Source organism: Schistocerca serialis, chromosome 2 (assembly GCF_023864345.2).
Source record: "Schistocerca serialis cubense isolate TAMUIC-IGC-003099 chromosome 2, iqSchSeri2.2, whole genome shotgun sequence".
Taxonomy (NCBI): domain Eukaryota; kingdom Metazoa; phylum Arthropoda; class Insecta; order Orthoptera; family Acrididae; genus Schistocerca; species Schistocerca serialis.
The window spans coordinates 874,768,249-874,791,103 of record NC_064639.1 but is presented as its reverse complement, the minus strand read 5'-3'; the positions used below and the strand labels follow the sequence as shown (position 1 = coordinate 874,791,103).

The following is a 22,855-nucleotide window of genomic DNA, read 5'->3' as shown; positions in this document are numbered from 1 at the left end:
CGAAGCTCGTCTCAGTAGTAGGAACCCACTCTGGAATTACCTCCCGCACCATGTTAGAGAACTGTATAACATCTCCAGCTTCAGAAGACATACAGCGACATATCCACTGAAGCAACAATAATGTCTGTCTCTGTCCCTGTCCGCGCTAGTTACCTCTTCCTAACTAGGTCTTTCTCATTTCCCAGCGTACTTAGCTGATGCGGCCTTCTTAAACTTCCCCTTGCCAGAACTCGATATATCAGAAAATGTCTATTTTGTACATTCATTAATTGTTCTTATATTTGCCACTATCCTTAGTTTGCACACCAATAAATTCTTTGTACATCAATCATCATCATCATTTTCATCATTATTACATCATCATCATCATTTTCATCATTATTACCGGAAGCAGCAGTAGTAGAAATACTGCCAGTATTAGCTCTTAGCATTATTTATTCACATTGTCTCAATAGGCACTCTGATCATTTTAGTACTGTTGTTCATATTAAAATTATTGCTATTTCTTAGGTAAGTATGATGTAAAAAAGGGTCTGCATGTGTGAAACCCTGATCCTAAAGGGTGACAATTATTTAACTATATGAAAATAAATTTGTTACAAACTACGGCGTGCACACACTTTATTCAACATGTAAACGCCATTACAGATATTCGGATTTAGATTATGATATGTTCGATAAGCATACCATCATTGGCGATCATAATGCGCAGTCGAATAGCGAAATTCTGCATGATACGCTGAACTGTCGGAACATCGATGCTGTCAGTGACCTCCTGAATGGCTGTTTTCAGCTCGACAGTGGTTTTGAGATTATTTCTGTACACCTTGTCTAATAGAGCCCCCCAAAAAAGGAGTCGGATGTGTTCAGATCCGGAGAATATGAAGGCCAATCGATGCCCATGCCAGTGGCCTCTGGGTACCCCAGAGCCAGAAAGCAGTCCCCAAAGTGCTCCTCCAGGACGTCAAACACTCACCTGCTTCGATGGGGTCGAGTTTCGCGTTGCATGAACCACATATTGTCGAAATCAGGGTCACTTTGGATATTGGGGATGAAACCATCTTCTAAAACCTTCACGGACGGCTCGGTAGCCATCGTGTCATCAAGGAGTATCGAACCGTTATTCCGTGACTGGACATTGTGCACCACACGGTGAAGGTGAAGAGGCTTCTCGAGCGCGAAATGCGGATTCTCAGCCCCCAGATGCGCCAATTTTGCTTTTCGACGAACCCGTCGCTGAACCAAACCACGCATGCGCATACTAATGCCATCATGGCCGCGGCCAACCTTGCAGTATGAACGTCCTAACGCAAACCTTTCAGAGGGTATGACGATTTTAGTTCATATAATTCAATAATTGTCACCCTGTATGTAGAGAGGGCCTCACGTCCGTGATTAGTTGAGATTAAATAAATAAGTAAATAAATGAAAATAAATGGCGAAGTTTTGTGACTTTTTCGGGGCGATGAGTACAGCTGCACGGTGTTTACAGACCTGGCAGGGCGGGCGGCAGGGCCCTGGTGAGCGCGTCCTGGGACCTGGCGCGGCGCCGGCACAGCGCCTCGAACAGGCGCCGCTTGTCGCCCACCGTCGCGACGCCGTCGGCTCGCTGGCACCGCCGCAGGAGCGCCGCCACCTGCCGACCACAAGACACACGCGTCTCTCAGCCACTCGCCCCTCTAACTGACATCGTGGTTCCTGATCTAGAGTGCCCGAGACACCCACCATTTCCATGGTATCTCGGCACAATTACACTACTGGCCATTAAAATTGGTACACCGAGAAGAAATGCAGACGATAAACGGGTATTCATTGGACAAATATATTATACTAGAACTGACAGGTGATCACATTTTCACGCAATTCGGGTGCATAGATCCTGAGAAATCAGTACCCAGAACAACCACCTCTGGCCGTAATAACGGCCTTGATAGGCCTGGGCATTGAGTCAAACAGAGCTTGGATGGCGTGTACAGGTACAGCTGCCCATGCAGCTTCAACGTGATACCACAGTTCATCAAGAGTAGTGACTGGCGTATTGAGACGAGCCAGTTGCTCGGCCACCATTGACCAGACGTTTTCAGTTGGTGAGAGATCTGGAGAATGTGCTGGCCAGGGCAGCAGTAGAACATTTTCTGTATCCAGAAAGGCCCGTACAGGACTTGCAACATGCGGTCGTGCATTGTCATGCTGAAATTTAGGGTTTCACAGGGATCGAATGAAGGGTAGAGCCACGGGTCGTAACCCATCTGAAATGTAACGTCCACTGTTCAAAGTGCCGTCAGTGCGAACAAGAGGTGACCGAGACGTGTAACCAATGACACCCCATACCATCACGCCGGATGATACGCCAGTATGGCGATGACGAATACACGCTTCCAATGTGCGTTCACCGCGATGTCGCCAAACACGGATGCGACCATCATGATGCTGTAAACACAACCTGGATTCATCCGGAAAAATGACGTTTTGCCATTCGTGCACCCAGGTTCGTCGTTGAGAACACCATCGCAGCTGCCCCTGTCTGTGATGCAGCATGAAGTGTAACCGTAGACATGGTCTCCGAGCTGATAGTCCATGCTGCTGCGAACGTCGTCTAACTGTTCGTGCAGGTGGTTGTCGTCTTGCAAACGTCCCCATTTGTTGACTCAGAGATCGAGACGTGGCTGCACGATCCGTTACAGCCATGCAGATAATATGTCTGTCATCTCGACTGCTAGTGATATGAGGCCGTTGGGATGCAGCACGGCCTTCCGTATTACCCTCCTGAACCCACCGATTCCATATTCTGCTAACAGTCATTGGATCTCGACCAACGCGAGCAGCAATGTCGCGATACGATAAACCGCAATCGCGATAGGCTACAATACCACCTTTATCAAAGTCGGAAACGTGATGATACGCATTTCTCCTCCTTACACGAGACATCACAACAACGTTTTACCAGGCAACGCCGTTCAAGTGCTGTTTGTGTATAAGAAATGGTACAGTGCCCCTTGTAACACCTATGTTCGACACCCATGTAACTTACTCGTTTTGTTATGTGCAGGGTGACCCAAAAGTCCGTTAATATTTTAGGACACACTCATTGAATAATGTAGGTAGAGAGGTAAAACCCAACACACTTGCCTGAAATGACATGGGGCTTTACTGAAATCAGAAACGAGTGCAAAAGCCGGTCAACAGATGGCGCTGGACAGCAACAGATGAGTGACGCCGCATGAGAATCGTCTATCAAATGACGGGAGCGAGGTACTCTGATATGTTACAGAATCGCATCATCCTAGCCTGGATGATGAACACCCGCTGGAAGGTAAGACTTTTATGCAGGATGGCTCCACCCCACATTGCTACACGTGTGAAAGATCTCCCTCGCAAGCTGAGCCGCCACTTGCGTCGTGCTTGGCCTCCCAATTCTCCAGAGCTTAATCCGTATCCAGAATGAGATTTGCACTCTGCTGCGGAGTGTGCGCAGATATTAAACCTCCTGGCAGATTAAAATTGTGTGCCGGACCGAGACCGAGTTTGAGTCTCGGTCCGGCACACAGTTTCAATCTGCCAGGAAGTCTCAATCTGTATAATTATTGATTGTTGGGTTACCTGAAGTCGCAGGTCTACCTTGATCGTCCAGCCTCATTTGGGATGCTGAAAGACAACATCCGAGGGCAGCTTCTCACCGTGCCTACTCATGGGCCGTACAGTGCTGTTCACAACATTGTCCTTGGACTACAGGTACTGTTGATGAATGACGGCCGACATGCTGAGCATTTGTCATAAAGAACATCGTCTTTGCTTAAAAATAAAAAAAAAAGATCAGACGCTATGCTAATTACTGATTTTGTGTCATATGAAGCGCCAGCTGTTGGTCATTCTGTGCTCCTCTTTTGGTTTCAATAAAACCCCATGTCACTTCCAGTGTGTGTGTCAATTTTTATCTCTCTACCTACACGGTGTTTCCGTAAGAGTTTGTGAAATTTTGAAAGGAGCTAGAGGACGCTTCACTGAACAGTTGGAGGCAGGGAACCGGGTACCAGAGAAGCCAGCTTAAGGAGATAATAGTAAAATCACATTACTGCGTACTTTTTATTTACATTAGTTACAGTTAACTGCAAATGCCATCACTGACACAATGAACGTACCATTTACACAGTATCTTACAAAATGTGCCGAAACTGACGGCAATCAACCTAAATGCAAGCATGACATCGACGTACAAGATTCTGATGCACTCTGACAAATGTCCCCGGTGTGTTTCAAATCACATCAAAGACAGCTATAATTCTGGCAACTAATTCCATCTCAGTATCCACTGGGGTCTCATACGCAAGTGACTTTAGCTATTCCCATAGGAAATAATCAAAGGGATTCAGGTAAGGCGACGTCGCAAGTCATGGAACAGAATCTCCCCCTCCAATCCAACGACCAGGAAATACAACACTGAGATGGTTGCGGACACCCACACTGAAGTGAGGCGACACACCATCATGTTGTATCCACATCCTCTCTCTAACAATCAAGGGTACGCTCTCCAACAACTCAGATCTCTTTGCACGAGCTTCAAGTACAGGTCGCCATTCAGACGGCCAAGTAGAAGATATGGCCCAATGAGATGGTCCTTGTTTCCCTGCAGGAAATAAAGAATGTACATGTGAATAAACAGCACAATACGCGTAAACTTGTATGCATGTTAGTAGTACATAAGGTGGAAAACAGTAATGCAGGTCAAAGCGGCAGACAAGTTTACTTTCAAATCTGCTTAAGCTGGCATCTGCGACCCCAGGTTCCCTACCTAAAATTGTTCAGTGGAGCATGCTCTATATCCTGTTACATTTTTACACGGTCTTACGGAAACACCCTCTATAATGCAATGTCTGTGTTAGTATGTTCTTTGGTTCATCACATATACAAATAACTGGTCTTCTTTTGTGTGAAGTTATTTAACAAGAGTTAATTTGTGAATGTAGTTATCAACAATGTTTTTTATTATATGAATACATTAAAATGATACTTTAAAGACTGGTTCATGCATATTCCACATGAGTTATACAGATGTAGAATCTTGAGGGAAGTCCTACCGCAACGCTGCTATGTAGGCAGGAAGGAAAAAGGTGATTTGGCGCGAAGTACTGTAAGAAGTCTTTGTGAGAGACATAGTCGATGGATAGCTGGCAAACAGTTGGTGTCCTGTGGTCTGCTTGACATAAGGAGAGCATGAAGTTGGATTAATTATGCCTGGTATGTGGATGTGTATTAGCTATTACATAATAGTATTTATTGATATGCCCTGAAGCATAACGTTTCGGCGCCAATAAGATCATATCTAGACCAGTTGCACATCAACAGCCATGTTCGGGTATGACGATTTCATACTTGCCACCAACGCCATCGTCTCTACAACTGAAATTTAATATTTTATTTATCTGCATGGACCAGTAAGCTGCCTAAAAATGAAAACGACAATTGATATAATTTCAGTAATTTTGTACCGAGATTAATGATTTCTCCTTGATCACTTACCCACTGAGGTTCCTGTTCTTTATGATGCCATAAAATCCGAGTGTCCGATTTCTAATGAACTACAGGATCACTACTCTGTTAAAAGTATTTTTTTACTTTTTAGGAGATTAAATTTCTAAAGTGTTTAGTTATTCTTTGGTATGAATTGTTCCACGTAATCAACAATTCAGGGTTATTCAAAAAGAAAGAAGAAATGTCAAACATTTATTGCTTCCAAACTCCACAAGATAGAAATACAGTTCAAGCGTTCCTGGAAAGAGGAAAGTTCAAATTTTTACGCATTCAATGTGAGCACCATGTCTTACACGATGAATATCGAAACAGTGGCTCATTTCCTGCCACATGCGAAGCAGATGGTCTCTCGTTATGGAATTCAACAATGAGATGTCGCAGAATTTCAACAGTGTTAGGAATAGGGGTGATAAAAACGCGGTCTTTTACGCAGCCGCACAGATAAAACGCACAAGATGTGAGGTCTGGAGATCTGGGATGGCAGCGACGACGAAGTTCATCTTCTGCTCCTCCTCTTCCAGTCCAACGTCCTGGAATAGTGTCGTTTCAGGTAACGTTGGACGTGTTTAGAGAATTTCTCTAAGCAGTTTCTCACATTGAATGCATAAAAATTTGAACTTTTCTCTTTCCAGGAACGTTAGAATTGTGTTTCTATCTTTCGTAATTGGGAAGCAATAAATGTTTGAAATCTGTTCCTTCTTTTTGAATAGTCCTGTAAATAAAAGTATTCCAAAAGAACAATTATAAAGAAAAAGGCTTAAATACATTATTTCATTTTCATTTCTAACAAAAATTTTGCTCAGTATAACACAGTAGCTTTATGATCAAATGAAATATTTGCATACTATTACAGTTGAAGGGCATACTCAGTTATTCTTTATCGTGCTGCCTTGTAACAGTGATTTTATTCTTGTGGTAACACATTTATGTATGTATCATTTATGTATGTATCTTCATTGTATCTTGTTTGGCGTGATAGTTCTGTACCCATTCAATGTACAGAACAGTTTCTGGCTCTCCCCATCTCATGCACGGCCACTACTTCAATAATTTTCGCAGTTAAAGTACTTATGAACTGTAGTAATCGCCTTTGAGACATGTGTGTCCTTGTTAATACAGCTGGCTACAATTTAGTAAGACAGTAACAGATTCAGGGCCCCATTGTTTCACCTGCGCTCTGCTTTATGGAGTGAAGTATATAATCTAAATGGAAAATTTATTAATCGTAGCTGTTAGCATTACAATTTGACGAACATTTCTATACTGTCTTTCGGGAGAGAATTGTTAAACTTACCTCATTTCCAAATTAGCTGCGCTCCTCGCTTATAAAGTGATACTGTATAATGGATACTAGTTTTTTTGTTTTAATACAGATACTGTTCGTTACTGAAATGTCGTGTGACGAGGGCCTCCCGTTGGGTAGACCGTTCGCCTGGTGCAAGTCTTTCGATTTGACGCCACTTCGGCGACTTGCGTGTCGATGGGATGAAATGATGATGATTAGGACAACGCAACACCCAGTCCCTGAGCGGAGAAAATCTCCGACCCAGCCGGGAATCGAACCCGGGCCCTTTGGATTGACAGTCTGTCGCGCTGACCACGCAGCTACCGGGGGCGGACTGTTCGTTACTGAGAGACAGTTTATTGCCAGAACATTTTTAATTTTTATCTGTGTTTCTCATGGCTAGTTATCTTACCAAGACATGTTCGAGTGTGGTGGTGTTTAGTGTCCAATAAAACAGATTCCAGTCCCAGGTAAGGTCAGATACAACTGTTAATTTTCTTGATTAACAGTATATTTACTCGCGATCAGTTGGCGTAATTAACATGGTGACCGTTTGATTTCCACAACTGCAGCTTCACTTTACAAACTGAACAATATCGGTTGGATCTCTGTTAAAATAACTACTGCTCCCTAACAGACATCTTCCAGGTAACAGAAGTTAGTCCGATTGCCCTCCATTACACACGATCACGGCCAGAATAATTCCTATCGCAGGAGTAACATTATCGGGGACTTACGTAGTAACAGCCGGTAATGTTTTATCACAAATCAGGAGTGACGAAAGCTTTCTTAAGAAGCAAACTCCAAAAGAAGATTAAATGAGCACGAGGAGAGCAGTGCAAGAGGCGCCTAACGTAAAAAGGGCAGTAAAATGAAAACGGGATACAGGGAAGAAAAGTAAGTAACCTGTTTATTATTTCAAACGTAATTGCAATAGTTCTTGACACATTTCACACACTGTGCGATCAGTCAGTACCTCCATGGAAAACTTCTTGCAGTTGCCTACGGAACCATGACTGTACCCAGGCGTCCATCTCTTCGTCCGAAGCAAACCGACAGCCAGGAATGCATTTTCCAGGGCTGTAATAATATGGAAATAGCATGGGGACAGGTCGGAATTTTCTGGAGGATTTGTAAAGGATTTCCAGGGAAACACAGCTCCGGGAAAGTAATGATGACCTTTTTCTTCGGCTTCAAACGGACCGCTGCTCATAGACTTTCTGGAACACGGCGCCACAATTAACGCAGTGGTATGCGGACACTTCGCAAAAATTGAAGCGCGTTATCAAGTCAAAACGACCAGGATTGTTGACGAAAGGCATCTTTCTGTTTGCAGGATAACGCCCGACCATATGCAGAAGTTCCGCTGGAACGCCTTTACGCGTCCTTCATACAGTCCCGATCTCCCCCCACGCGATTTACAGGTTCTTTGAGCCCTGAAGAAAGACGTTCGTGGCCGCCGATTTGCTTCGGACGAAGAGGTGCACGCCTGCTAGGCAACCGCCAACATTTTTTCGCGAAGGCATCGAGCGTTTCGTCTCACAGTGAGATTTAATACACTTATAGGATCATGGCTCCGTAAACTTTCTCGGTGAAGTAATGGATGATATTCATATGGGGTCTCCAGCAGAAACGTCATCTTGACAATATTTCGGCGGTCCACCTGGCAGCCATCTTCAAATGAGTAAGCTATCGGAACCGGTTAGTGCGACAGCTTATTTACCTGAAGATGGCAGCCATGTGGATCGCCGAAATATTGTGTCAGGATTTCGTTATGTTTCGCCTGCAAATTCGATATGAATATCACTCATACGATTACTTCTTTGTGTTTGTCTGTCTGTCTGCCCGTCAAGAACCGTTTTTCTCAGGAACGAGTAGACGTATCAAGTTGAACTCTACGTCTATAGTAAGGACTATAGCCGCTTGGTAGTGTAAAACATTTAGGCCTCTACGTCAATTTAGTCAAAAGATAAGGCCATTTTGATATCTGGCCAGTATCGATGCTGGTAACAGGTACACATCGTCGCAAACCTCGATTCTAGGGATGGATGAACTCTCTATATATAAAATCAAGATTGTAGGAAACCCTCGGTGCGCGAGATTGCTCACACATACCCTGATTTTTGTTTTCCATCTGTCTCATTTCCATTAGACTGCCCCTTATACGAGGGTTGGAACTTTAATAGTGGCAACTATTTATTTACAGCTCGTACAAAATAAATAAGTGTTTCAAAGTTTTACTGACCTTCAAAGTAGTCACCAGCATTGTGTATAAACCGTTGCCAGCGATGTAGAAGTCGTAGGATACTCTGAGCAGTGCCAGTTGTGTTGACAGTTCGAGCGGCGTTGTCTATTGCCCGGCGAATTTGTAGGAGATCTGAAGCGTATGCCGTGAAGCGTTCCCTTGAGTTTAGAAATCAAGTTGAACTCACGAGGGCTTAAGTCAGGGGAGCGCAGTAGGTGGTATAGCAACTTAACAGCCCCATCTGTCAAACAAATCAGTAACAGCTTGCACTGCACGTGCTTGAGCATTTTCCTGCAAAATGATGGTCAGGTCCTGCAGAAAGTGTTTTCACTTTAATCGCTATGCTGTTCATTTTTGGAACACAACCTACGTCCAGCTTAGAGACAGAAGTGATGACACAACACTCCTAATAAGAAATAAAATAAACAACTGGAGCAAAATCATATATTCATTCACTCAGTGACCAGATCAACACGGAAATCAGCAGTTTCAAAATCAGCGCACACTCCGCTACAGAGTGAAAAGTCATTCCGGAAACAATTCCCGAGGCTGTGGCTAAACCGTACCTCCACAAATATCCTTTCTCCAAGGACTGCTAGTCCTGCACGTTTCGCAGGAGAACTTCTGTGGAGTCTACAAGGTGGGAGATGAGGTATTGGTCAATGTGAAGCTGTGAGGACGGGTCGTAAGCCGTGCCTGGATACGTCAGTCGGTACAGCACTTGTCCACGAAAGGCAAAGGTCCCAGGTTCGAAGTCCCGGCCCACCAGACAGATTTAATGTTCCACGAAGGGTTGTGCCCGTCACAATATTTCGATTAACTTCTGTCAATTTTATTTAATGCAAGAGAATGATTTTTTTTACTTTTGTCTAATATGATTTTTACATGTTTCAGTGAAGATACAGGGCAAGATGTGAGAACAGGTTTATTGCTTTGGAGTTGCACAGTAAATTTTATTTTATTGTTTGCATATCAGAATTCCACACCTGAAATTAATCACTGTTAACTCACACGGTTTAGTTAATTCAGTGTAACATACAGAGATTACGTCCCAACTTGCTTACATGGTTATTTACACCATTCCCTTTGTGTTAAAAACTTGGCTCCAAAATTATGTTACTGGAACTGCATAGTCAAGGAATCTACTGAAATTCGAACCCGAGACGAACTCACCACCCGTAACACTTACAACAGCCTCACGGAAGCTTAGAATCCCACTTTGCTTTAATCAGGTCTCAAAAGAAGTTTTTTCAGGAAATATGGAGAAGTTATCCATGGAACTCACAGAGCCTCTGCTGCCAACACGCTTAGGCACTCCACGGAGAGCTAACTGCGGACGGAACGCTGCGCAGTGCACCTAATGATGGTGGCAGTAGCGAGCGCTTAAGGTGATAGTACATCTGTGGGTTATTTTACCATCAAATACACCGGAAAAAACTGAAGAACCACATTGAAGTAAATGTATCTAGTTCCGACGAACGGAAGTCCAGCAGAGAGGCAGCGTGTAGCTCACCTCGCGCTCCTCGTCGTCTTCCTCCGAGCTGTCAGGAGTGGTGGTGGCCGGCTGGTTGCGGCTGTGGCAGTGGCTGGCGGCGTCGCCGTTGGTGACGGCAGCGGCGCTGGCGTCGCGCCGGCTGAGCCGTCCGCAGCCCGCCGCCCTGTTCTCGCTGCGGTCCCTGCAACAGCCGCTGTCCGTCACCCACTCGGCCCGTCTACTTGTCTGCCCAGCTGCGGGACAACCCTTACGCTCACGCTGTAGGAATCTACGCGTCTGGCATCGCGATACAGACACGGAAGGCTGAAACATGTGATGTAGCTGTAGCCATGAGGTATTAAATTAACAATAGCTGCTGACTGGTGCAAGAGAACTCATCTCGTCACGATGAGTATGAGTGTGTGTGTGTGTGTGTGTGTGTGTGTGTGTGTGGTGTGTGTGGTGTGTGTGGTGTGTGTGGTGTGTGTGGTGTGTGTGTGGTGTGTGTGTGTGTGTGTGTGTCTTGTGGCTGCGACAGAATCAAATCTGTCAGCGTGACAATCAGTGTAGTATGGCCAAGCCGCTTGGTACCAGGGGGATCTGTTTGGAGCCGAGCAGCTTGTCCACAACGTGCGACGCTATTCAGAAGCTGGACTTATGGACTGCAGTGTCACACGTGTATCACAAATACCTCGATTCGGCGAGGCTCTAAATTCTACTAGAGAGAGAGAGAAAGAAAAAAAAAAAATACCGAGTCGGTGACTCGGTGCTCCGCAGATCTGGGACTTCGTAGATCGCCTTTGGTACATTGGACAGAAGACTCGTAGATTCCATGAAAGATGTACAGAACACTGTAGGTACATCGGCTCTGAACTGGAAAGTCTAACATAGTCTTCATCTTTTTGGTGAAATAAGCTACTGAAATTAGCTTGGCTAAGAATTTAACTAACGAGGGAACCTCCCCATCGCACCCCCCTCAGATTTTGTTATAAGTTGGCACAGTGGATAGGCCTTGAAAAACTGAACACAGATCAGTTGAGAAAACAGGAAGAAGTTGTGTGGAACTGTGAAGAAATAAGCAAAATATACAAACTGAGTAGTTCAAGGGAGGATATGCAACATTATGGACAATGGGAAAGCCGGAGCGCCGTGGTCTCGTGGTAACGTGAGTAGCTGCGGAACGAAAGGTCCGTAGTTCAAATCTTCCATCGAGTGAAAAATTTAATTTTTTATTTTCAATTTATGTGACAAACTCTTATGTTTTCACCACTTTTTTGGGAGTGATCATCACATCCACAAGAAAACCTAAATCGGGCAAGGTAGAAGAATATTTTTACCCATTCGCCAAGTGTACAAGTTAGGTGGGTCGACAACATATTCCTGTCATGTGACGCACATGCCGTCACCAGTGTCGTATAGAATATATCAGATGTGTTTTCCTGTGGAGGAATCAGTTGACCTATGACCTTGCGATCAAATGTTTTCTGTTCCCATTGGAGAGACACGTCCTTTCGTCTACTAATCGCACGGTTTTGCGATGCGGTCGCAAAACACAGACACTAAATTTATTACAGTGAACAGAGATGTCAATGAACGAACGGACAGATAATAACTATGCAAAAATAAAGAAAGTAAAATTTTCAGTCGAGGGGAGACTTAAACTAAGGACCTCTAGTTCCGCAGCTGCTCACGCTATCACGGGACCACGGCGCTCCTAACCTTTCACTGTCCATTATGTTGCTTATGTTGCCCATGGACTACTCAGTTTGTATATTTTGCTTATTTTTTCACAGTTCCACACAACTTCTTCCTGTTTTCTCAATTGATCTGTGTTCAGTTTATCAAGGCCTATCCACTGTGCCAACTTATAACTAAATCTGAGGGGGGTGCGATGGGGAGGTTCCCTTGTAAGAGAGACAGTGGTTTCAACCTCATAAAATCATGGAATCTGGAGCTTTCGTTAATTAATCTCGCAAAGACACGCTACAGTGCAGCTTAATTATGATACATCGATATCCCTGCATCGTCCGACCGCGTAGCAATAGATTCAGGTAATGTATGTTCTTTCTCGCGGATCAACATCTCTGGCACTTGCGTACCTATGGTTTAAAACAACGAAAGGAGTACTGAATGTAGCATAACAGGTGAAACTGTGCACCTAAAATGGGAGTCGTCTACAAATACATGAAGCTATTAGACTTTGCATGGGTAATTTGTAGTGATAATTCATTTTCTGTGTTCATTTAATACTAATTTTATGTATTCACACTTGTAGAGGATTTGAGTAACATAATGAAAAACGGCCAAGAAAGAATTAAGCCGCTGTTTTGACGAGTAACTGCTGTTAGGTTCGTGTACTATATTAAAATAAAAATAACTGTAATGAGGAAATATAGTATGTGATAAAATAAGTGTGTACAGAACTGTGTAATGTATTTGGTTTAAGTGTTTGTTGTGAAAAGTGTTTGTAAACGGATGATGACCAAGTATATGTATGTTAATTGGACTATAGCGTTGTGTCACGTGACAAAACGCAGGACAGAACCGCAAGGCAGAGATCGTCGTCTTTGGTGCGTTGGGAGCCGTGCGGGTAAGTTGAGCTAGAGCGGCCTGGGGCCACACGTGCTTTAATTGCGAGGAGAGATCATGCCTATAGGATTGTTCAGAAGCTAGTCTTCGGTTCATAAGTTTGTGAGCTGTGAACATAGCAGAATTTACAGTGATTGTGATGTAGTGAATTGTTAATTGCCTGCCACTGTTGTGCTAAAACTATTTACAGATTCGATTGGACTATTGTGTGTAGGACCGTAATTCATAGCCAATCAAGTTTCTATGAATAAAGCAACGATATAAATCTAAAGTGTACTAAACATACGTTAATACCCTTAACGCTCGATTTCATTGCTCGATTTACTCTTAGGTATCTGTATTTCCCTGACTGACCTGATAGGCCGTCTTCATAATCATTTATTTAAGGGCATAAACTAACGGTGTGCAACGAACACCCTGCGCAGACGACCCCTTTAGCAGGTGGTGCACTTGCCCTCTGCTGGATTGCTAGCAGCAGTAGGTACCACTAGACGTTAGTGATGTTGCCTGTAGCTTGTTGCCTCCTCTGAAGATAGCCGAGAGGTATACGGCTGAAACATAAGAAGAAGAAGAGTTCGTGCTGCTGCAGACCAAACGCTTAGTGGACAATTATTTCAGTTGATTCCCCGTCACGAGGATCCGTCACAGCATTCCAGTGGTAATGCACCATCGCTCCCGAATTATGCCGGAATAGTTGGAGGGACACACCACCGGCGTGAAGGTGCATATGTTGCGCCACGGGTTCCCCGACCTGCGCAGGTACGCAAGGTGTGCTCGCGCTGGACACACCTCCAAACAGTGGCAGCAGTGACGCAACTGACTGCGACGCCACTACACAGCGTTTCCGTTGTCAGAACACAATGGAGTTCTACAGACTATGAGGCGCCGGTGTCGAATTCATCCACTTCTCAGTATGCACTGCTGGAGCGTTTAACATCCCTATCAGGTCGGATTGAGGGAGGACATAGAAGCAATCCAGAGGCGCGCTGCGAGATTTGTTACTGGTAGGTTTGATCATCACGCGAGTGTTACGGAAATGCTTCAGGAACTCGGGTGGCAGTCTCTGGAGGATAGGAGGCGTTCTTTTCGTGAATCGCTACTGAGGAAATTTAGAGAACCAGCATTTGAGGCTGACTGCAGTACAATTTTACTGCCGCCAACTTATATTTCGCGGAAAGACCACGAAGATAAGAGAGATTAGGGCTCATACAGAGGCATATAGGCAGTCATTTTTCCCTCGTTGTGTTTGGGAGTGGAACAGGAAGATGCTAGTTGTGGTACGAGGTACCCTCCACCACGCACCGTATGGTGGATTGCGGAGTATGTATGTAGATATAGATATGCACAACTGAAATTTTTCTTTTCCCTTTTCTCCTTCTACGGAACGGCGTGGTAATTGACCTAATCCCCTGAGCTTGTCACTGAACCATGAGCAACGGCGGTTGCGATCGTTGTGACATGCGAGATGTGCTGGGTTCAGTGGCTCACTTGGGATGTCCGTGATTTTCCTAAACTGATTAAGTTTAATGCCAGGATAGTTCAACAAGGCCGCGACGAATTTATTTGCATGTATTTATCGAACTATGCTTCTCAGTGACAAGGTAATAAACTGTGACCTCACTTCATTTCAAAACAAAATTGTACCATTTCACGCTCGTATGTAAAGTTGCCATCATTTCATTCGATGATAAGAGCAAGGAATGTCAATCTCGTCGTGAGCAGTGCAACGGGAAACCAGTTCAAAGTCACAGATTTTACTTCCTTTATTCAGTCGATGACTAGTTTCGTGGCGAGACCCATTTTTAAATCGTCTTAACACACTCAAATACGGTACTTCCGAAGATGTGAAAACCAGGTCAAAAATATGCAGTTACAGCGCGTATGTCGTAAGTTAATTCCCACTTACTTTCATGTCCAGAAGCAAACGTAAGTTTTTTATTGTGTAGCGTTACTTTGTAGAAATTAAGACTTATCAGACGTGATGAATTATTAACGACGATTCGAAATAAAGGACATCAGTGACGGAGAATGCGCTTGGATTGCATAAAGCTGTATAATGAAATCGGACGTCGTCTTTTAAATGAAAAGAAGCCAGCGTTCATCCCAAGGAATTCAGAGAAATCACGGAAAACACAAATGTAAATGGCTGAAGCCGATTTCAAATAGCAGTAGCTCCAAATGAATATCCAGAGACCAGAGTGCCCCTCCCATCCGTCAAGCCAAACATTAAAATACATTTCCGCAAAACATGGACCTTACTAATTAAGATAGCTCAAATGGCTCCGAGCACTATGGAACTTAACATCTGTGGTCATCAGTCCCCCAGAACTTAGAACTCCTTAAACCTAACTAACCTAAGGACATCACACACATCCATGCCCGAGGCAGGATTCGAACCTGCGATCGTAACGACCAGTTAAGAGCGTTTCCCCATCCTGTACCTTCACAAACTGACCTCTGGATCGATTGTCATGAACTATGTGACGCCCATCAAAATTGAGTTGCTCTGATGTGGCAGTAGTTGGGCTGGCTGACGCCCGTGGTGAAGTTGAGGTAGCTACCTGTAGGCGTGGTGCCTGTGCGCGGCCCAGCCGCGGCTGTCCTCCGACCGCGCCCTGGGCTGGTGCCATGCGCCACCGCCGTTGGTGCCGAGGTGGTGGTTGGTGCCGGTGGTGGGTGGCGCCGCCGTGGTAGTGGCGGTGATGGCCAGCACGTCCAGGTAGCGCAGCGCGTCCAGAGGCGTCTGCCGCAGCAGCTCCACGGCCAGCGTGCGCACCCACCGCGAAAAGTCAGACTCGCTCACCGCCTGGCGACACAGAGAGACAGACACCGTGTGGGGGTCAGCAGTAACGGAAATGACGTGTGGCCAGGGCCTCCCGTCGGGTAGACCGTTCGCCGGGTGCAAGTCTTTCGATTTGACGCCACGTCAGCGACTTGGGTGTCGTTGGGGATGAAATGATGATGATAAGGACAACACAGCGCCCAGTCCCTGAGCGGAGAAAATCTCCGAACCAGCCGGGAATCGAACCCGGGCCGTTAGGTATGACGTTCCGTCGCCCCGACCACGTAGCTACCAGAGGCGGACGGGGTCAGCAGTCAACGTCCCTAAATTTTTTTTTTTTTTTTTTTTTTTTGGAAATTCGTGGTAAGTTCCTATGGGACCAAACTGCTGAGGTCATCGGTCCCTAGGCTTACACACTACTTAATCGAACTTGAACTAACTTACACTAATGACAAAATACACACACACACACACACACACACACACACACACACACACACACACACACACACACCCGAGAGAGTACTCTAACCTCCGACGGGGAGAGCCGCGCGAACCGTGACAAGGCGCCCCAGACCGCACGGCTACCCCACGCGGCTCAACGTCTCTGAAGTGATGACTTTACACACAACTGGTTTTCATCATAGTTAACAAAGAGAATGCGAAAAGTTGTGGTAAATAATACAATGTTGGAAGGAGAGAAATGCTAGTGACAGAGGAATAGCGAAAGGAGTCCCACAAGGTTCAATTTTGGGCCATTCCTCTTCGTTACGTATGTGAATGACCTTCAAAATATCAATACATTTTCAGCGGAAGATGCCTCAAGGGTATGTATTTGAAAAAAATGTCATATTATCGCCTTGAGCTTCTGGTAAAATACTTTACTCATACAACCAGTTTCCATCATCTGGCCATCCTATATTACAAATAAAACTTAGGTAACACTAAAGGCTGAAACTAATGTAAATGTTAAGAACAACACACATGTAATGGAATGTCATGTACTCTCATAGAAGTATCCACAGCATCATGTTAGGCGAAATATAAAATCGTTATCGTCAGATGATAGAATGATGCATAAAACCACGTATCATAAAGAAGTAAATGGTTCACATTTGTAATGATTTACCTGTCATCATATCGTAATCTACATCACGACGTCAATCTATAAAAACTGAGCTAGGGAGTGTAATTATTCATGTTAAAACTTTTATTTATTTATCGTATCGCAATACATGCAGAAAGATTACAGAACTACTACACGTCAGCATTCAAACATAGCTCTCCAACATAAAATAACACAAATGACAACAACTGTATATCCCTGTCGGTCCATTATGGCCTGGGGGACATCGGCTGCTACATATCTCTTGATTCAAATAACTTTAAAAACAGCCGTATGTTTTGGTTTATTTTATTTTATATCTCAAATGCTACCAGTTTCGGCAACTCAATATTGCCGTCTTCAGGCCCCATACGCTATTGTCGTGTTAACAATTTTATCGAATGGTGCCATAAAACTGGAATCGTAAATCTGATCGTTATGCAACAGACTCCTGTGAACGGGTGACACCCTAGTGTACATACTGAAGAAATCTTCAAGTGGAAGAAGCGTATATCTGATCTGTTCGAACACTTCAAATATTCAGCTACTTTTGCCCTTCGTACAATTGATACTAGCCACGGAAACAAACGAATCAGCCTTTTAACACAGCGAGCCAAGTCTGCTTATTAGTAGGTGCGTCGGTCGAGGGCGGCGTTTGAATCGCCCGCGTACGGTTACCAGGGGACGGCTTCGCTCCTCTCACGGATCGGCAGTGCTGGTGGCTAGAGAGGCGTGCGACCGAAGGGGGGGGGGGGGGGGGGATCGTCGCACGCCCCGTTTTCAGCGCCTCGCTTCCACTGACCGGAGGACCGGAAGGCGGATGGCGCGTGTGGTTTCTCGCGAGCCCGTAACGTCGGAGGCGACTAGCCGTTGGGAAAGTTTCTATTGCTTTGCAGTCACCAGCGCATGTGCAGCGCAAACCGTAATAGGTACAGGAACACACGAGGTGTCATATGAAAGAGGATTTACCTCCGCATTTAGTGATACAAAGATATCATCTGAGTGTTTTATGTAAAAAAACTTACTGATTTATTAATAACATACGCTTTTTTAAAATTTTTCACTTCTAACATCATCACGCAACCAAAGAAATTGAGCAATCAAATTGTTGCTTTTGATGAAATGTGATGACTGTGATGATCATACAATCCATAACTCTAACAATTAAGATGAGAGAATCAGTTCAATTGGAAATTAATTAAATGCAGCATTTATATGAATGAAGTGCATATATAAGAATGAAGTGCATATGAAGACATATACACTGACGGTATGGCAGTAATTGTTGGCAGTAGATACTAGTAACTACAAACACTGTTTCGATTGTAAAATTATTATTTTTATCAGTCATTTTTAATGTCTATCGTTAAATTTACCTAGTTTTTGTCCATGGTTTGAATTTCATCAAAGAAATGTAAATTCTGGTTAAAGCAATAAAAACAGGCGACAAAAATCTGATGAAAATAATACACCATTTGTAAGTGTAAACTAAATAACAAGAATGCCAAGAACATAAACAATTTTCACCTCTGAAAGCGGAAATTGTGATTAATTGAACTTTAATGTGATTCTCCAACTTCTCCCGGCGTATTTCTTGCTCGAGGAGTCCACGGGTGTACTGCCGGTCCATAGCGTCCAACGGGCACAATATTTCGGCGATCAGACATGTCGCCATCGTCAGGTGCGCTGACGAACTGAGCTCTTGAGGGTGGGCCGCCGACCTAAATCCCCTTCCCCCGCGAGGCTTTCTCTCCGAACTTGAACTTTAAATTATGGGCATAATATGGTACTTAGATATGATTATGATTCATGTTTTTGAAGTAGAATTTCATCATGCAGCTAATGGCGCAATCGGGATTGCAATCATGTGTATGTATAGGAAGTTGCAAATTTATACTGGAGATCACATGGGTGGTTTTGCGGTTGGGAGACGTTGAGAGAGAAGGGGATAGCTACTAAAGGGATGACCGACGCTTTTAATAGCTCTGCGGTCAGGTCCCTCGCGGTCTGTCTGTCTGTCTGTCTGTCCTGTGTATATTTGGCGGGCGGTCTGTTGGTGTTTAGGACTGTGTAAGGTAGTGTGGCTTTTGACGCCTATCGGTCGGTATTTGGACTGTTTCTGGCTTTGTCGCAAGACTTCGAATTATTCTGGCTCAGTTTGGACTGTGATCATTTTTTCAGAGTGCTACAGCAGTTAGCGGAAACTATATTTGAATTTCATCTGATCGACGTATAGGGCAATGAATCATTGTGTCGGTTAGCCAGCTTTGAATGAGGATATTTACTTGTAATTTGTAGCTGCGAACACGGACTGGTGTTTTTCCAGCTATTGTGTGTGTTTATGGTGTGTTATTCACCTGTGGGGGCTCGAGTCGTACCATTCTTTGCTGCATAACAACTTGTGTTGATCACCAGAGAACAATAATTTTTTGGGCAACAAATTTCATTTGTGAAAACTTAAATCACTTGTAAATGCGTTTGTGATGTTGAAACTGCACCTATGTTTCAACCTAGCAGTTAGTGGAATTCTGTCCAGTTGTAAGTAACCATTATACAGTCTTTATTTTTAATTAAGAGACGAATTTTAGGTAAAGAAATATCTGCCCCTGATGAACAAACAGAGTTCATACATTTTTCCTTTTTATCGCGTCGCGATATCCAAATATATTTTTCACATTTCCACTCAATAATGTCTTACGGACTAATTTTCTGGGATAACGCAGCACTGAGAAAGACAGTACTGATAGTACAAAATCGAGTATTATGAATAATATATTGTGCTCACCCGCTGTCGTTATGTAGGTACCTCTTCAAGAAGAAAGATACTTTAACTGTACAATCACAATTCATTCATTCACAAATGAAATTTATCTTCACTAAACCATGACAATTTGAGACGTTCACATCTACAAGCCTAGAGGAAAACACGATCTTTATTACCCATTATCACGGACGTCAATGTCTCACTGTAGATTTTCCCTTTTGAATTCACGATATGAAAGTTCTGTGGACGAAGGGAATCATATTTGTTGAATTTCCACCGAGCTCAGATGCAGAAAAGTCAGCTATGTTTGGAACATTTTAATGGATGGTAGCTGGTGATCTTTCAACGAAAACGGTGAACCGTCGGGAATGTTTGGCCAGCAGTTTCAGAGATATAAAGGAATTCTGTTTATAGATTACCTTGCAACAAATAAAGGAAAAAATAAGCGAGTACTACGAAAGTCGCCTGGACAAAATAAACTGAAAAATGTCAATATGACAATGCACCCATCCCGAAACATGCTATCTAAAAGAGTAGAATATTGTGCACTTAATGTGGTTGGGTGTTCAGAATGAGATTTTAACTCTGCAGGAGAGTGTGCGCTGATATCAAACTTCCTGGCAGATTAAAACTGTGTGGCAGACCGAGACTCGAACTCGGGACCTTTGCCTTTCGCGGGCAAGTGCTCTACCATCTGAGCTACCCAAGCACGACTCACGCCCCGTCCTCACAGCTTTACTTCTGCCAGTATCTCGTCTCCCACCTTCCAAACTTTACAGAAGCTCTCCTGCGAACCTTGCAGAACTAGCACTCCTGAAAGAAAGGATATTGCGGAGACATGGCTTAGCCACAGCCTGGGGGGATGTTTCCAGAATGAGATTTTCACTCTGCAGTGGAGTGTGCGCTGATATGAAACTTCCTGACAGATTAAAACTGTGTACCGGCCCGAGACTCGAACTCGGGACCTTCGCCTTTCGCGTGAGTCGTGCTTGGGTAGCTCAGTTGGTAGAGCACTTGCCCACGAAAGGCAAAGGTCCAGAGTTCGAGTCTCGGTCCGGCACACAGTTTTAATCTGCCAGGAAATGGTTGGGTGTTGTCTTGCGAGTCTGTAGCATCGATCTGTGCTTACGGTAGGAATGGACTGTAGAAACTAAGTACTACTAGTAGTGGCATTTTCTTTTCACAATACTTGCAATTCGCATCGTTTAAGCAACTTTCGTTGATCCGGTATTATGTACGAAGAAGCAGTGACAGGTATGATCCAGAACCATCTGCAGCTCTATTTACAGGGTAATGAGTCGCAAACTTTTGGCCCACTGTGCTGCCTGGATCTCAGTGATGGGCACGTACAGCTTTTGAGATGTACTGCATATTGCTTTGTAGTATCAGTCTGAGTGAGTATCTGGCGTGATCGTCTGGCGTGCCGTTAGTACCACTGTATATCCAGACTACAATAAAAAATGGTTCAAATGGCTCTGAGCACTATGGAACTTAACTTCTGAGGTCATTAGTCCCCTAGAACTTAGAACTACTTAAACCTAATTAACCTAAGGACATCACACACGTCCATGCCCGAGGCAGGATTCGAACCTGCGACCGTAGCAGTCGCGTGGTTCCGGACTGAAGCGCCTAGAACCGCTCGGCCACCGCGGCCGGCAGACTACAATAAATTGGTGATAAATAGCCAGTTGTTGCAACGATGAAGCTCTATGGCGTAACCATTTTGTACGTATTTTTGGCGAGTACTAATCACGCAGCATGTGTAACTAAGCATGTGGGATGTAGGGAAGCAGGAGAAGGATTTGTACAGATACGAGGAAGGCATTTTGGCGTCAGACTAGCAGACAGATTAAAGGCGAAGCGAAAGGGAGCGACCAGTTTCTCATTGAAACGAAGGGGTTGGTTTGGAAAACACGCGGAGAATCACCGTGGTACGCACGCACATACCAGATCTGCGAGTCCGCTGCTGGGACACGGTATCTGGGATGAAGCTCCGCTTTCAGTTTTTTTCAGCTCGGTCCGCACAGTGCCAGACTCGTGACTGTCGACGGCTTCTCTGCTTGCCGCGCCCCCGGCCTGCTGCTAGGGCTTCGGCCCACGTGACGTCCACAGGACAGCACGCGACCGAATCTCGCCGCTGACTCACCCACGTCACAAGCAGGTTGAGCCAGTTTACACATCGCACACTGGCTGGCTGACTACTTGCGAACGCCGGCGAGCTGTGGCGCCTGCAGATCATCGTCTCCTCACTACAGATTACCACCAAATTACAACTGATGCTGATAAGAACAAAGACAAACGGTACTGGGCTTCTGTTCAGTGAAACTAAACAAGGAATTTCACTCCCTAGGTCATTATTTGGGTTGTACTCCACAGCACTGATAAAAGTATTATTAATTATACCACCAAAATCTGCTAAAAACTTCGTGTTCCAGCTAGTTTTGTCAATGAAACTTACATCCTCATTTGGCGGACTTTAAGACAAACTGGTGTGTAGCACATGCCCATTATCGTAAAATACATCTACATCTACGAGATTACTCTGCTATTCACAACTACCAAGTTGGCTGTCTTCCTTTCCACTCTCGAACAGCGCGCGGGAAAAAGGAACACTTACATTTTTATGTGCGAACCCTGATTTCTCTTCTTTGATCTCCCTATTTAGGTAGGTGCCAACAATGTTTTCGCAATCGGAGGAGAAAACTGGTATGAGAAGATTCCGCCGCAACGAAAATAGTCTTTGTTTTAATGCGTGCCACTCCAATTCACGTATCATGTCTGTGGCACTACTGCCCTATTTCGCGATAATACAAAACGAGCTGCCCTTCTTTGGACTTTTTCGATGTCATCCGCCAGTCCCACCTGATGCGGGTGCCACACCACACAGCAGTACTCCAGAATAGAGCCGACAAGCGTAGTGTGAGCAATCTCTTTAGTAGACCTGTTGCACTTTCTAAGTGTTCTGCCAATGAATCGCAGTCTTTGGTTTGCTCTACCCACAACATTTCTATGCGATCGTTCCAATTTAGGTTATTTGTAATTGTAATCCCTAAGTATTTAGTCCAATTTACAGCCTTCAGAT

General features: G+C 44.5%; 1 protein-coding gene across 1 annotated transcript in view; it reads right to left on the bottom strand.

Moving 5' to 3' along the window:
- Positions 1 to 22,855, bottom strand: part of LOC126458198 (uncharacterized) — a 441,164-nt gene that overhangs the window by 52,230 nt on the left and 366,079 nt on the right. The window contains exons 3-5 of the mRNA XM_050095087.1: positions 15,684 to 15,928; positions 10,573 to 10,735; positions 1,495 to 1,636 (exon numbers count right to left, since the gene is read on the bottom strand). Of these exons, the coding sequence (XP_049951044.1) occupies positions 1,495 to 1,636; positions 10,573 to 10,735; positions 15,684 to 15,928 (550 nt within the window). The remainder of the gene's footprint in view (positions 1 to 1,494; positions 1,637 to 10,572; positions 10,736 to 15,683; positions 15,929 to 22,855) is intronic.